We start from the raw sequence: 16374 nt of genomic DNA, 5'->3' as shown, positions 1-16374 counted from the left end.
TTGTGTGAGAATGTGTCAGTTTGTGTGGAATTATTCCGCAGCTGTTCTTTTGGAGGTAAAATTGACCCCTCAGTTCCAGACTTCAGAGAGACTCCCCTGATGGAAGGCTTTTGCAGCGCATACGCACCCGTGCAGGGCATCGCACAAAATGTTGCCTTCACTTTGTAGAAATCGCTATGAAATGCTGCAGACCAGCTGAAACGGATTGTTGCTCAGAGGAATTTCACTTTGTACATCATTTACTTGTTGCTATGTGTGTTGCATGAATGGGTTTTTTTTATTGTCCCTTTGGATAACATCTGTGTGTTGTATAGAGTTGTGTTTCACCTGAACACTTTGAAGAGAATGCCTTACTGATGCTTTTCATGTGATGGGTTTATAGAGTATGTTGGTCGTGCTGCGGGGGAGTCGCTCAGTGACAAATCTGTTCAGCTCTTCATCCAACATTGACTAGATCCAGCTCATTTCCTTTTCTAACAGGCATTAGTTTATGCCACTGTGATTTTGAAGTGTTTTTGAAGGAATCTTTTCCGTCGCTGCTGTGTTGGCTGCAGATGGCCTTTTGAGAGCTGTGTCAGAAATCACAGGCTGAAATTAAGTTACTATTTATCCCTGCTGAGCGAAGAGAAAGCCTTGCTCAGGGCTCATGCTTCCAAGAGTGCTTTAGTATTGATTTTACTGATAGGTGTCAGCCTGCCCTCTCATTTTTTCAGTTACTGGCTCTTTATTTGTAATATTTTTTTTATTTTTTATATTTTTTATATAACACCGATCGTTGGTGGAAGTTGAACGACTTATGCTACAGGTCAAACAAATTAGAATAATACAATTTGTTGTTGAAAAAAGCCTCTTATGCTCAACAAGGCTGCATTTATTTGATTTGATCAAAAATACAGAAAAAACAGTAATATGTGAAATATTATTACAATACTGTACTGTACAATACTATTACAGTACTAATTTATTTTAAAATGTAATTTATTACTGTGACAGCAAAGCAGTCTTCAGTCACATGTTCCTTCAGAAATCATTCTAATATGCGGATTTGCTGCTAAATTATTATCATTTATTAATAATGTCTCTTATTAGTATTAATGTTGAAATCTTTGCTTTCTTTTATGAATAGAAAATTCAAAAGAACAGCATTTATTTAAAAAAAATAAAAAAATACATTTGTAACATTATAAATGTGTTTACTATCACTTTTGATTAATTTAATGTGTCCTTGCTGAGTAAATATATATTTTTTATTTACCTCAAACATTTGTTGTGTTTCACTGTTTCCACCAATATATTAAGGAACACAAACTGTTTTCAGCATTGATAATAATATGAACTGTTTCTTGCACCAAATCAGCCTATTAGAATGAGTTCTGAAGGATCACGTGACCCTGAAGACTGGATTAATGATGCTGAAAATTCAGCTTTGACCTCACAGGAATAAATTCAATTTTAAAATATATTAAAATGGAAAACATTACATTGTAATAATGTTGTATTGTATATTTCAATGTTCTGCATTTTTGAGCAAATAAATGCTGCCTTGGTGAGAATAAGATACTTTTTTTCAAAAACAATTAAATATATATTAAACTTACTCAAATTGAACATTCAGTTGTTAATACAGTGATGTCACAAATTCGATTTAAAATAAACACTTTAAAATAAAGTGTTACTATAGAAAACGGTCATTGGCTATCACAAATAAATAACTGTCAGATTATTGGGATTGTTTATAAATAATATACAGTAGGTACATCTCTGCTCTAAATGTCAAACTACGTCTGTGTTTACAGAGGTGACTGAGAAAGATGGTGAGGGACAGAGTAAAGAACAAGAAACAGAGACAGAGGGTGAAGGAACAAGTAAAGAAGAACTGAAGGAAGAAGGAGAAGGTTTGGGGAAGGAGGAAGTGGAGAAAGAGAAGGTGTGTTGGCGTGTTGGCCTGAAGGTGGCCTGGGACATTCACACACCAGGTCTCGCTTTGCCTCTACAGTCTGGAGACTGCTACTATATGACAGGTACACAATCGCATTCATCCGTGTCCAGAAACAGTAGACTCAAGTACATGTGTAAAGGGGATTGTACCGTCTCGGTCATGTAGAAATGCATTAGACCAGGAATTATCTTTCCCAGAGGATGTGCACATCAACATCCTTTTATGTGCATGTGTGTGTCTGTTTCCCTAGGATTTTGCTTCCACATGTTCCTTTGTCATGAGAGGTTAAGCAAACCAAATGCTATTTTATGAATCGCCGTGACCCCTGTCTGAGAGCAGGACTGAGACCGAGAGAGAATCAGTAAATCAAGGCCTTTATTACTGATGGCTACAACAGATGCCCCCCATCTACGACCCTACATTTGCACAAACCCTCTCCTCTAAATATCCCATAAAGTGTGTTTGATGACCTTGATAAGGACACTATTTATTTCCCGATTTCTGTGTCCAAGCGTGACTAATGCTTCCCCTCCATTGCACACATTTTATCAATCATCTTTGGACATTTTCATCTATTTGGAAAGGCTTTCCAGTGGCCGTGCCTCTGTGTTGCTGGCTGCTCTAAAGTTAGAGTTATTTATACCTACCTAATGGTGCTCTCAGTCCTGTGAAGTGATTTTAAGTGTAAAGCTAAAGCAATATAAACATAATGGGTCATAATGGGTTTTCTGGGCACAGGACAAGGGTGAAAGTGTGACTGGGAAACTGCCTCATGAACGGTTAATGAGACTACGTCTTATGGCTGAAGGAAGGAAGGAAGTTCACATCAGGTGCTTTTTTAAGGGAAAATGAAGGAAAAGGAGGATGGAAGAAGCTGTAGTGTAGCAACCCACACCTCGCATTAGGTGCTTTTTCAAGGATAGAAGGCATATGAAGTTAAATAGGGGAAAAGAAAGGAAGTAAAAATGGAAGGTAATGTATTAGAAAATTAGAAAAAAAGGAAAGTTAATTAAAGGGAAAGAAGGTAAAGGAAGTATTAGGAAAGTAAAAAGGAAGGCAAAAGATAAAATAAGTTAAAGGAAAGGCGAAGGGAAGGAAAAAGAAAAAAGCGAGAAGGAAAGAAAAAAACAAAGAAGGAAGGGAGAGTGGGAGCTGATGGAGGACATACAGTAAATAACTTGCAGAATGATATTCAACTCCACATTCCCATCAGTCTCTAACACTGTCACAGCTCTTTCCCCTCCATCCGCTGATGCCTGAGACTTCTGTGTGCAAATCTAATCAGTGGATTCTCAAAAATGGAATTTGGGGATGGTTAGCGGGAGCAATTTGTTGGACCGACACCGGCACAGCTGCTAATAAGATTTCGTTTGCTCAATGCTCCAGGGACAGGACAGACCTAGGTTGAGGTTTTGACCCAATAGATTTAAAAGCCCGCTTTTAACTCGAGTGCAGCAGCCGCCTGACGATGAGAGAATAATGATAAATATTTATTAGAGAAATTTGGTACGGCCCATGATTAGTATTGGGGTTGTGGCAGAGTCCAGGTTGAGAGATGCAGAGTGTTATTTGATAGCAAGTGTTTTAAAGTCAATGTAATGTGACGGGAAAGAATAATAGTATACGGAGGAAATTAAACAGATGTTACTGTTGTGCTCGCTCTAGTCTATGCTGCTGTACGTCAGAGAATGTGGTGAATCCATTGATTTCAATGGGGCATATCCCTTTCAGTCCCTTTCAAGGAAAGTCACTTGTCTGACATATTTGCAACATCTACTCCGCTAATTTGGGCATGCAAGACCAACTCTTATCTATTTAAATAAGGAAATAATGATACCTCAAAAACTACTGGCCAAATAAAAATCTAACATGAACGGTCTTATAAATGTTGTTTCTTATACTCTAATAGTGTTAAAAAAAAGCATATATTTTAGGTTGGTCCTGCCAGTGTGCAGTCCTAAGTGTGAGTCTCAACTGGCAGTTGCATTGGCTCTTTTTTTTTTTGTTAGAAGGCAGGACTTGCATTACTAGAGCTGCCCTGGTATATTTACATTCTTTGGGCATATATAACCTCTGAATAAAGGCCCCAATATACTCACAGCGAAGTTCTTTTTCGTTCTTTGCTCAGGGGTTAAAATAGAAGTTTTATTTACCTGAGCAGTGGCATATTTTGATGGGAGCAGCATTTAGATGAACGTGTAAATATGTGCTGCGCGCTTTCCTTTCATTAACAAAATAAATGCTGTGTTCAAGTTACATAGAAAATATCTTATTTATGAGTTGAATGCATGTGAATGCCACAACAAAGTCGTAATTACAAGTGGGAAAAAGCTGGGGGCATGTCAGTGACAAACGTGGTGAAATAATTAGATGCAGCGTCTCTAGTGGACGTTAAATTTTCATAAATTAATTAAAAACATAAAAAGCTAAACACACCTGATGTGCATTCTTTGTTCTTCATTTTCTATAAGTAGTTAAGAAACCTTGCTGAATTTTTGTGTAGTTAATTAAGAAAAGGTTTGCTCCGATGTAAGTGACTTGAATGCACCTGACAATGTAATTACGACTTCCCAACTTCCCAGGAGGTCTTGAACTCCCCAAAATGCAACAGAAATGAAAGCAGTGAGAAAAAAGCAGTTTTAAACAGTATTTAACATGGAAAAAACATTTTCCTATAACCAATTTCTAATATAAAGCAGCTCTCTAGTGCGAGAGACCACAGACCAATGGTAGTTTGAAGGTGTTTACCAGCCAGAGTGATCGCTCTCCAAACGAACTTCGTTTTGGCCTCATTCCCAGTTCTTCGATTTCGCTTGAAGGGCCTCTGGGCCTTAAGAGTTTGATCGACCAAGACAAATGCTCCCTCCCAGAGTTTATAATAATGTTAAAGTGTGTTTCTTCTGATTGTTGTCTGTGCGTGTGTGTGGCTGTTGGCATGTGCTTGTATAGATGATCTGAATCGGACACATCAGCACTGTGTACTGGCTGGTGACACAGCTAGATTCAGCTCCACTCACAGAGTCGTACAGGTGAGCATCATCTCTCCAGTTGCCCTGATCGCACCTGTAGCATTATCAACTTTCATGTCCTCAACCAATAACCCCCTAATTTCTGGTTTATATGAATAAAAAGACTACTATTATCTGTATTGTTCCTTCAGTGTTGTACAGGTACGCTGGACTACATACAGAAACGCTGCTCAGAGGCCTTGGAGAATTTACACACCAACACCGAGAAGAACACCAAGAGTCTGAGTTCTCTCCTCCCCTCCACCCTTCAGTGCATTGAGGACATTCACAACGAGGTGTGTATGTGAACGTTTTTTAAGCATTGTAAAATGTGTACTCATAACACCAAATCCCAAACGCTTGTCTCAGGCCATGACAGATGAGGCTGCTCTGAGGTTTTTTAAAGGTTGTACTTGCCATTAATTTTTCAACCCCCAAACAATAGCTCTTTTAGAGGGCTTAACCATCAGTGCGGCCTTGTGTAGGTCTCTGTTGAACCCCAACTCACCTGGATTATCGCTCAGCACCTTAAAAACCCCTTGAAAATATAAAGTGTATATATATATATACCCCTGCCCGGGGGCAGCAGCCTCCCCGGAGGTTACCGACCTCAACACTCTGACCTGATTGAGGCTATTTTGTTGAAACTGCCCACGAGGGCCTGTGTGGGTTCTTAAATGATGTATTAGTGTATTATTTATTATTGATATGTGTATTTATCCCAGCACACTGTTCTAGCAGAGCTCAGCGTCTACCTTTTGTTTAGTGTGGTGGACTGCATGGAGATTGCAGTAAGCAGCCCCTGATGGGGGATCTGTAAAGGATCTGTAGTGTGCAGGATTAATGTACTGTGTTAGTCCGTTGATAAAGGCCAATGTTTACCTGCATTTTTAAGGGTTGGTACTGGTATATAAGAGATCCTTTCTTCTCTTTCTCTCTCTGCATCTCACACTCCCAACGTTTTGTCCCACAGAGTTTTCTGAAAAGGTGTTGAGCTTGCATCGTTGTGGAATTAAGAGGGCTATTTCACCTAACAATTCTTTCATAACTTACTCAACCTCAAGTCATTGCTGACCTGTGTGTTTTGGAAATGTCTAAGTTACTCTTTTCTATACAGTGAAAGTGTATAGAGATTTCGAATGGACACAAGAAAGCACACTCAACTCACACTCACACAAAATCAGATTTTCACTACATTATTATGGACAAAATAATTCACGGAAGCAACATTATCATGATATCTATAGAAATGATAAATAAATATGTAATGCTATTAGGCAAATTTATCTTTAACTTTGTTTATTTTGGGTTTTTTGTTTAGGTTGGGTACAAAATCCTACAAAAATAACTTACTGTTGATCAGCCCTTTTTTTGAGATCAAACATTTGGTGAGCTATTTCTTCTTCACATGCTGGTGAAGTGTCTCACTTTTGTTTGTCTACTCTGGTGACATGATTTTGTGCGACAGTAGTAGCTTCACACTGCGTCGTCTTTTTCTTCTTCTGGAGCTATATGGTGATAGCTTTGTATGAGGAACAGACGACTTAAACAGAAATTTAAGTCGTTATTCACTGAAAATCTATCCACCATTGCTCTTAAGTCGAATTTGCTTGTGCATATTCAAGTTTTGCATCAGTAATCGGATTTCCATTAATGTATTTTCATCGACTGATCAGAATGCACCAGTTTTGTGTAAGCACTAGAAATGTTTGTGTTCCCTTAGTTATGTGCAATAGATGGGTTTCTAAACACCAAGATGCAAATAAAATTGCCAAAATACACATATTTATAAAAACATTTATTAAAAAAAATTCCTAGATGTGCATCAAAAACCTTTGCCTCAAGAAGTTATGTGACTGAATGCTTTAGTTATGTGTTCTTATGTTTTGCATCTCTACAATTCTCATTGTCTGAGCTGATGTGCATGCACATATATGGCTCTTTATTTGTATGACCAGGTATACACATTTGTGGGTTTACAGAGCAAACAGCACAGACTGGCCTCTATTGATTGAGTCACAACAGTTCTGGACTCGAGGGTGCTCTGGTGAAATTGATTGGTAGTCCAAACGGTGAGCCGTTTGAGAGCGATGTCTGGAAACCTAAACCCATTTAATATTTAAGATGCCGCATTGTTATATCTGGAGGTCACCGTGATGAGCACCCGACTAGTACCGTAGCTAATGTGTAGTTACCACCACGTTCAGCTGGATAAGTAGACCGACAGACTCTCCACCTGTCACTGAAAGCCTTTTTGTTTCTGTCTGTTTCCTCTCTTTCTCACCTCCAGCATATGCAGGTGGCATTTAGTCTCAGTACCTCACAGCAGCAGACGACTTGGCTCTAAATGCCAGTCGCATAGTTTCCAGCTCTGTGCCTGTTGCAGGCCTGCTCTGCGTGAAACTGGCCTCCATGTTGGCTCAAAGCTCTCGGCGCTGTGTGGGCTTTCAACACAGAAGGACAGACAGACAGACAGGCGCAGGGGGGAACGACAGACACAAAAGCGGCTGCTAGCATTTGTAGCCTCCGGCGTCTGTTGAGAGGCTGTCAGCGGTCGGTATTGCTCTGCAGCAATTGTAGGTTTGAACCAACACAAAGTGTAGCATTTCTTTGAAGGTGGCCATATGTGAAAGTGAACCCTGGGTGTCTGATCTCAGTCCAACTAAAGATGAAACCCATTCAAGCCAGTTTGAATGCTTAAAGAACGATAGCCTACACAGGTATTGATAAAGTAGATTAAAGCCGCCTTTCCACTGCAAATGACAAACGACAGCCGTCGTACCGGAAGTCATTCATTTCCAATGAAGAGTCGTACGGGAGCTGCGGGGAGTTCCAATCATATGCGTATGCGGAAATTTCGGATCCGATTTGAGCTTCGGATGTGTTGAAATATCTGAACTTCTGCGGCTAGACCGTATGCGACCGGTCGACCGGATGTGATGTATTCTAATCAAAACTATGAGCGTGAAGCTAGAATTACCAATATTTCAATACTTTAATGTAAACGCTATTCCTGCAAAATGACGGTTATTAATAATTATGGCTGAAAAAATATTTGTATCATTATTAAATCAATATTTATATTGATTTGCTCTATAAAATCGACTGTTTTTTATATTAGATGTTGAGGGTCATTCGTTTTGTGTGGATATATTCATGCTTGCATTATATTCATTAAAATCATTAATTTTACAATTGTGAATAGCCGAGGGTATCAGCTGTGCAGTTTTACAGTCTGTCAAATAAAGGCCCTGTTCACACCAGTTTTTTGGTTTAAAAATACATGCTCATACTACATGCACATACTACATGCACATACTACATGCACATACTACATAGTGCTATTAATACTAAACATACTGTACTACTCAGATCTTAAAAGTAGCTAAACAGTGAGGATTGTTTTACTGCTGTCCAGTTGAGGCACTAATATTTTTACTTGCCCTGCTAGTGCTTTCACTGGACTGAACGAATGTCAGTTTTTATTTTTGCAAATATATTTTCATATTTGTATTTTCATATTTTCCATTAAATGTTACATTTGTCTTTACTGTTTTCTTTTTTTTCCATCTATTATGTAAGGAAACTAGCTATATGTGTGTTTTATATATAATTTAGACATTTTTTAAATAAATTGCTACTTTTATTTAGCAAGTATGCTTTAAATCAGCCTTTCTCAAACTTTTTTCAGTCAGGGCACCTTTCAAAAGTGCATAAAATCTCAAGGCACCCCAGTGTAAAATATAATTTAAAAACACTGCATAACCCAAATGTAAATGCAAATTTTATATATATATATTTATCTAAAATGAATTTACAATTTTATTAATCCGTTCATATGTTTAAAAAGAAGAAGAATGTATTTATGTAAATTCAAATATATTTATATATGAAATGTCAGATTATTTTTTTATTTTATTTTTTTAGCCTACGTAATTTTTTGGCGGCACAGTCAGGGCAGGGCACCCCAGTGTGCCGCGGCACCCACTTTGAGAAAGGCTGCTTTAAATTGTTCAAATGTAACAGTAAAGACATTTATAATGTTACAAAAATCGATCTCACATCTTTTGAACTTTGCATTCATCAAAGAATCCTGAAAAAGATTAATAAAACACTAATATTAAGCAACACAACTGTTTTTAACATTTATAATAATGTGAAATGTTACATGAGCACCAAATCAGAATATTGACACTGAAGACTGGAGTAATTGCTGCTGAACATTCAGCTTTGCAGAACATAAAATATTATCAGATAGTACAGTTATTTTATATACTGTTTTTATTGCATTTTTGATCAAATAAATGCAGTCTTGTTGAGCATAAGAGACTTATTTCAGGTTACTGTATAATGCAACTTCATAAATTCTTAAACACTTTTTCATAAACACAACAACAGACATGAAGTTACTCATATGAATTCCTTGTTTATTGAACGGTAATATAAAAACAATCACAACTGTTCTTAATATTTCATGATTTTTTGTTTTTGAGTTTGTTGTTTAAAATCTTGTTTACTTTCATCATGTCATTCAGTTGCTCCAGATCAAACCGGGCAACTTTATAGTTAAATTCAGTGAAGAGACGTAGTGGATGTTCTGGATGCTGTTCTGGTGTTATGTTGTCGGCGTGTTGTTTAGTTGTAACTCTTAGCTAAGGCACAGAGGGTGTCTGTTGTTTGGAGAATGAATTTTGGAGCAGTGCTTTGTTCATAGCTTGTGGGAGGGCAAATGTGAGGTGCTTACATTTACATGTGGGGCAGACACGGATACACACGTGCACGTGGCTACATTAAGCATCATTAGGAGGGTTAACTCATCACTTCAAAAGAGTCAAAGATGGGGAGATTCCCAGAGGAGAAAGGCTGAGAGCCTGTGGTGGATTCTGTTGCTCCCTGTAGAGAGAGAAAGTGAGAGATTGATAGGATGAAGAATGAAAGCAATGAAGTAAAGAACGAAAAGAAAGAAAGGGAAGTGTGTGTAGGTGCGATGTTTTTGGCGTGTGTGATAAATCTTTACGTCTCTCCTGGGTGTAACGTAGCAGCAGACATAAACAAAGGAAACAAAACTACAAACAGGAAAACAGGAAATGCAGATGTCATCACCCTCCTTCCTATTGTGATGACACAGTTAAGATCAGCGGCACACAAAGACGCAAAGATTTTTTATTTTCAATCAATAAACAACACATACCATACAGAGAGAGCATTCGGATGAGAATAGAAATAAAATTAAAATACAGTAAAATAAAAAACACACACATACGCACAGAACACAACACACTTCTTAAACACTGGCAGCAAACTCATATTGACTGTAGAATATTCAGAGAAGCTCTTTAAGGTTCAAAGTTGTCTTTGCCTTATTGATATTTGCAGTTGTACACTCAAGGCAAACTATGTAATGAAATGAGACTTTCCAAAATTGCTTCAAGTTTGTATCTGGGGTTATCCACTGCTGTAAAATAGCTTTTTTTGCAGCTGTGAACCCTGCCATCAACACTTTTTTGTCACGTAAAGAAAATTGGTACTTTGAATCATCATTCAATAATAGTAAACAGGGGTCCAAATCCAAATATAGACCTGTAAGATCACGTAACATAACAATCACATACTTCCAGAATAGTTGAGTCATTGGACAGTCCCAAAACATATGTAGAAATGTACCAGTGGCGTCAGTGTTACAGAAACTGCAGTATGGATTGGGTATAAGTTTCATGCGATATCGCTTGTAAGGTGTGTAGTAGAAACGATGGATAGTCTTAAAATGAATAAGTACATGATGACTAAGGTTTTTAGAAGTAAGGTCAAGGTTTGACCACACTGTTTCCCAGTCTGGGTGGAATCCTAACCAAGAAAGTTCCAAATCCCACGTTGATAGTATCTTTAAAGGCTTATGAACACTACTGAGTGAAGAATTATAGATTACTGTGACCGCCCCTCTGGGATCTTTGTCAGGATCAATCCAGCTAAACATTGGGTGGTCAGTCAAAACAGAATTCCATGGCACGCCATAAGCTTTCATAGCAGATCGCAACCTCAGGTACAAGAAAAAAGAAAAGCCAGGTAGGCTGTATTCTGCTTGGATATCCTGGAATGTGCGCAAACCAGTCACGTCAAAAATATTGGAAAAAGTAAAAACCCCTTTAGACGACCACAAAGGGTAAACAAAAGGTTGTTGATCAGATAAGAAGTGAGCATTGTTCCATAGAGGAGATTGCTGAGAGAATTTCTTTGAATGGCCTATTGCTTTTTCAGCACTCGAAGACGCAAAGATGTCAAGTACAAAGCAAGTGGCTTGTGCATGTATGCGGTTACAGAGGGGTGTGTGTGATTTGTTCTGGATCTGTGTATGTGTATGTGCGGCTACTTGCGTTCCCTTGTTAGTGTGACCTTAGCGTGGGTGTTTAGTTTTGAAAATCACTCCCACCGCCACATACAAATGCCCTTCCCCCATCTCCCCACCTCACTGACTCAGGTGACTAGCACACAGTCCCCTCTGCTGCTACTAAATTGCCCACTGATGGATGGATGGAGTTTGATAAATGGATGGACGTCTGGATTGCTGTTGTTTCAGAGCATGCTGATGTAATACAGTACACATAGGCCAGAGAGCTGGATAGTGAAGAATGACTGGAGCACAAAACATTTTTGTCCAACAACCACATTTTACAGACTATCAAACACACCTGACTGCTGTTTTTTCAGACATTGTTAAGTAGATGTCAGCTGCTTGCTATGGTTTGACCTCTTGTTCAAGGACTGGACTTCACCGGCCTAGTTTTCAAAAGCCTTTCAAAATGCTTTGGAGTTTGTTTTCGGTCCTTTTTAAATGGTCCTTGTGTTCAGAAACCAATAGTACTAACAGCCTGATTACGGTAATGAATGGTGGTTCCAGACACAAAAGAATATAACTTATTGGTTGATTTTTTTTTTTACTTAGTTGTTGAGTGAGTGAATATTATAATTCAAATGTTATGATGTCTAGATTCACATGTGGACACATGTAAAATAGTGTAGACTATTCTATAAAATAATGTTCTATAGAAAGACTTATATATAGAATTATATTCTATAGAATATTTAATATTTATTAAAATAGACCATGTAATGTTTATTAGCAATAACATTACAATAATTATAATAATGATAATAATTACCAGCTTAATGGATCAGCTAGAATTTCAATGTCAGTGCATCTTTTTTATTATTATTAATATTATTTTATTTATTTTTTTAGGTAAGGCAAGTTTATATATGTAGCACATTTCTAAGTACACAATAGTAATTCAACGTGTTTTACATACAATAAATCATAACAGATGTATAAGAAATAAAAATAAATTCTAGTTAAATCCCATTTAATGTGCAGGGACAACTTTAAAAACACTGTGGCTCTTTTTTTTTTTAATACATTGTTTGAGCTGTGTGTAGTGTCAGTTGATCAACCAATTGTGTGAGTTTGGGCCAGAACTACCCGTTTGTCCAAACAATGGCAGACATAGATGCCGATTTGGGAAACCTTTTTAAAAATAATTTTTGCAGTTCTTTTTAGGTGTCTCTAGCGGTGTGGAAATGACACTCTGCTGCTTTAACGTTTTGACCCTGTGTTGCTCCTTTCAGGTTGAGTTTGAATGGCTGAGGCAATACTGGTTCCAGGGCCGGCGTTACGCTCGATTCTGCAGCTGGTGGACTAAACCCATGGAACAGATGGAGAAAGACTGGAAGGAAATGGAGCGAATGGTAAGAGTGATGGAATGAACTGTGAGCAGGCCTGTACAGAATCTGTGCCCAGATTTCCGCTCAATTCAGCGTCTGACATTCAGCTGTACATGTGCAAGTTTGTTTATGAAATAGTTTGGCTAATTTGATTATGCTTTCAACTACCATTACAGTGTTGTAATCCCAGTACTGCTTAACACATTTTACAATATTTAAATCCACAACCCTTGTAGTAAATGTGAAACAAGTGTTCATATGCTGTGTAGCTGGCCGTAAGACAAAAATCAGGGACATGGAGGAAATCTGTGTTAACACCATCACCACTTAGTCATCCAACCTAATCCTCTTTTTCATTACTTTTTTTTTTTTTTTTTTGCAAGAATAAAAGGTTCATTTCACAACTGTCAATGGGCGGTGAATATAGAAAATAAGCTATTTACGGGGCCTAAAAGTAACACTCGCCAAGCGCAAATGAGAGTATATGAAATGGTGTCAATCGCCAGTTGGCCAGTAACATTTTTATGAACTCTAAAAATGCACTGTTGTGAGAACATGAATGTGAACAAATGTGAATGACGCTTGGGACAGTTGACGGGCCAGCACTGCATCGTCAGGAAAGATTAAGCCTTTCCAATTTAAATATTCAAGCTCAAGAAGAGGCGAAAGGGAACTCAATTCGTTATGATCCATGGGTGTTTTTTTTTTTTTTTTTGTGTGATGGTTCTTTATGAGTCCCTTGTTTGTCCTGAGCATTTAAACTGCCCAATGTTCTTCAGAAAAATCCTCCAGATGCTGCAAATTCTTTGGTTTTCTTACATCTTTTGTACAGCAGTGACAGTGTCTAAGGATGGATCTCAAAATCCTACAGAGGACAACTGAGGGACTGGTACTCAAACTATTACAGAAGGTCCAAACATTCACTGATGCTCCAGAAGGAGAAACAATGCATTAAGAGCCGGGGGTGAAAACTTTTAAACTGGACGAAGATGTGTACATATTTCTAATTGTTTAATGTCATATTTTTTCATTTAGTACTGCCCTTCGCAAGCTACAGTAGATACGTGCATGTTTCCCAGAAGACAAATTAAGTACAATTGACCTTGATCTTCACATGAAAGCATAATTTTTCCTTCTGGAGCATCAGAATCTTTTCAGGACACTGTCTGTCCGCATAGTCACCCTTCTGCCTGCAGATGACCCCAGTCTCTGATGCTGGAGAGGATACAGAGGTTATTTAAATCTAGGTGATCACAGCTGATCAGTGCTGTCTGTTTGACACATGTTTGATCCATATGTATGTGTATGTGTTGAGCACACAGCTCTGCTCTCAGTGCTGTAGTTACTTTCAGTAGGGGGCACTGTTGTATCATCATAGTCTGTCTGTCTCTCGCTCTTTGAGCAGTAATCACATCTAATGTGCTTCTGGGGCTAAGGACCAGCTCTTGAGCTAGCCGATGTGTGTGTGTGTGTGTGTGTGTATGCAGGGGTGAGACAGTCTCAGGCTCACTGTGAGATACCGGTCCTCCTTCTGTCCAGAAACACAATTTAAGTGCGCTGACATCCACCCATCAAAGATGAACAGTTTTGTGTCTGTAAATACCATGTGAAATTATTTAATTTCAATACATTGAAGTGAAATGTAAAATTAGAGGCTATTTTATTATATATATATATATATATATATATATATATATATATATACATACATACATATACATACATATACATACATATACATATATATATATATATATATATATATATATATATATATATATATATATATATACACACACATATATATATATATACATGTATACATATACTTTTTTTGTTTCGATTAATATTTTGGAAATATTGAAGGTTTTTAAAAAATAAATTAACGTTATATTACTGCGCATATATTATTTGTCACAAGAATAAAAGCAAATAAAAATACAACTTTTAATTTATCACATTATATCATATATTTTGTTAATCATAATAAGTCATAAATGAACAGGAGAGGAAAAGGAGAAAAATTACAATATCTGCCATGTTCATTCTAAACATTTAAAGACCTTTTTAACTATATTTTTTTCTTTTTTATATTATTTATGTTGAAATTGTGGGTTCCTTTTACCTGAGTTTAACCTGATCAAGCTATTTTCTGCGTTTTATTAGTTGTACAAATATTAAATTTGTAGGATTGTTAGAGCTTGAATAAATCGCTCATGAATGTGAAAGCGCTTTGAAAATAAATATTCATTTGAATTCCTGATATTTTCATGGCCGATTTAAATTCATTTAAGTATGATTCCGACAGACAGTCATGGCATTTAACAGGGACATGTGTTTATCTAGATTCTAGGGAATTGTCTCGTTGGCCTTCCTGCACTTCTCTTGATTTTTCTGCAGTCTGAGCAGGTCCAGGGTTGGCTGGTCTGTGTGTTTCTCTGTGTGTTCACCCTCTTCCTGCTGTTTATTAAAACCGCTCCTCTCCCATGGGGGTTTTTCTCTTTCGTTTTCCTTCTTTCTCTTTTCTTGTGTCTCCCTCTCTTGCTCTTCAGGCTGTTGTGATGCAAATTTTCACCCCTCCATTTGAATGACATCCTGATAAAACAAGTCTCTCTCTCCCTCTCTCTGTGGCTGTCTCTCCCCCCCTTTCTCTCTCTCTCTCTCTCTCCAACCTGTACCTCATGAATTAATGTGAACTGCTTAATGGAAACAACATAGGAGAAATGGTGGAAAATAGAAAAGAAGTAAGAAAAGAATGAAGATAGCCATTTAAATGTGCTCTGATAAGATGAGGTAAATGTTATCAAACATCAGGTCTCAGGTCCTCTCCTCAATTTCTCCCTCTCTCTCACACACACACTGGGTGAACGTCGGGTCCCTACAGAGAAGCTATCGTACTCCTCATACACCACTGACATTTATTTAGGCTTTTACCAGTGACACTTTCTTTCTCTCCTTCTATCAGTCTGTCTATCCTGGCACTGGAGAGATAGTTGGCTATATGCAAAATATTTTAAATACCACCCAGGCATTTTTTAAATTCTTTTCTTTAAATTCAGGGCTGAGAGTGAGACGGCTGAGAGTGAGACAGGTCTATTAACAATCTAATTTGTCACTTTTTCCACTTCTGTCGCTCAGAGCGTCACATCAAAAAGCTTTTTTCCTCTCTAACTGCATCTATTCTGTCTTTCTTCCACATACACCGTCATCAAGTATTGTGTGCTGAAACATTTACTTTCAGTCTGAATAGAAACTATTATGCGTTTATGTGAACAGTGAGCCGTTTAGATGCATATTCTGTTCCTTTTCGCTGGTGTTTGTGTTGGTCTTTATTTGTGTGCGTTTGTCGATTCATGCACAATGACCGTTTCATAATTTCATCCTCTCCGTCCAATGAAAGAAACCGAGCGAGCGAGAGAAAGCGAGCAATCATGACTGCAGGGGTCACCATTGATATCTGATTACGTTATTGACCTAGCCTGAGCGTGTGTGTGGCAGACAGGAAGGTAAAGACCTCTCTCCCCAGCGAGAGAGTGAGAGTGAGGGTCAATGTAAATGTTATTGCAGTGTGAGCTCATTTGATCAAAGCCACTGAAAGGTTAAGCGAATCCAATCTGGTTTAGTGTGTCTGAGGGTAGGGGGTGTATATGTGTGTGAGGGCAGCGGAGAGAGAGAGAGAGAGAGAGAGAGAGAGAGGCGGACGCAGTGAGG

At 38.0% G+C, this 16374-nt stretch overlaps 1 protein-coding gene across 2 annotated transcripts in view; it reads left to right on the top strand.

Moving 5' to 3' along the window:
- The window catches only part of fto (FTO alpha-ketoglutarate dependent dioxygenase), a gene marked incomplete at both ends in the record, with an annotated part of 136342 nt that overhangs the window by 28764 nt on the left and 91204 nt on the right, over positions 1-16374 (top strand). For both annotated transcript variants that reach the window (XM_084108873.1, XM_084108872.1), the window contains 4 exons: positions 1797-2021; positions 4889-4968; positions 5100-5243; positions 12568-12687. In XM_084108873.1, coding sequence (XP_083964999.1) covers positions 1797-2021; positions 4889-4968; positions 5100-5243; positions 12568-12687 — 569 coding nt within the window. The remainder of the gene's footprint in view (positions 1-1796; positions 2022-4888; positions 4969-5099; positions 5244-12567; positions 12688-16374) is intronic.

This window comes from Abramis brama, assembly GCF_963993115.1.
Source record: "Abramis brama genome assembly, chromosome: 3".
Lineage (NCBI taxonomy): Eukaryota > Metazoa > Chordata > Actinopteri > Cypriniformes > Leuciscidae > Abramis > Abramis brama.
The sequence above is the reverse complement of the archived record's forward strand: the minus strand, read 5'-3'. Positions and strand labels throughout refer to the sequence as shown.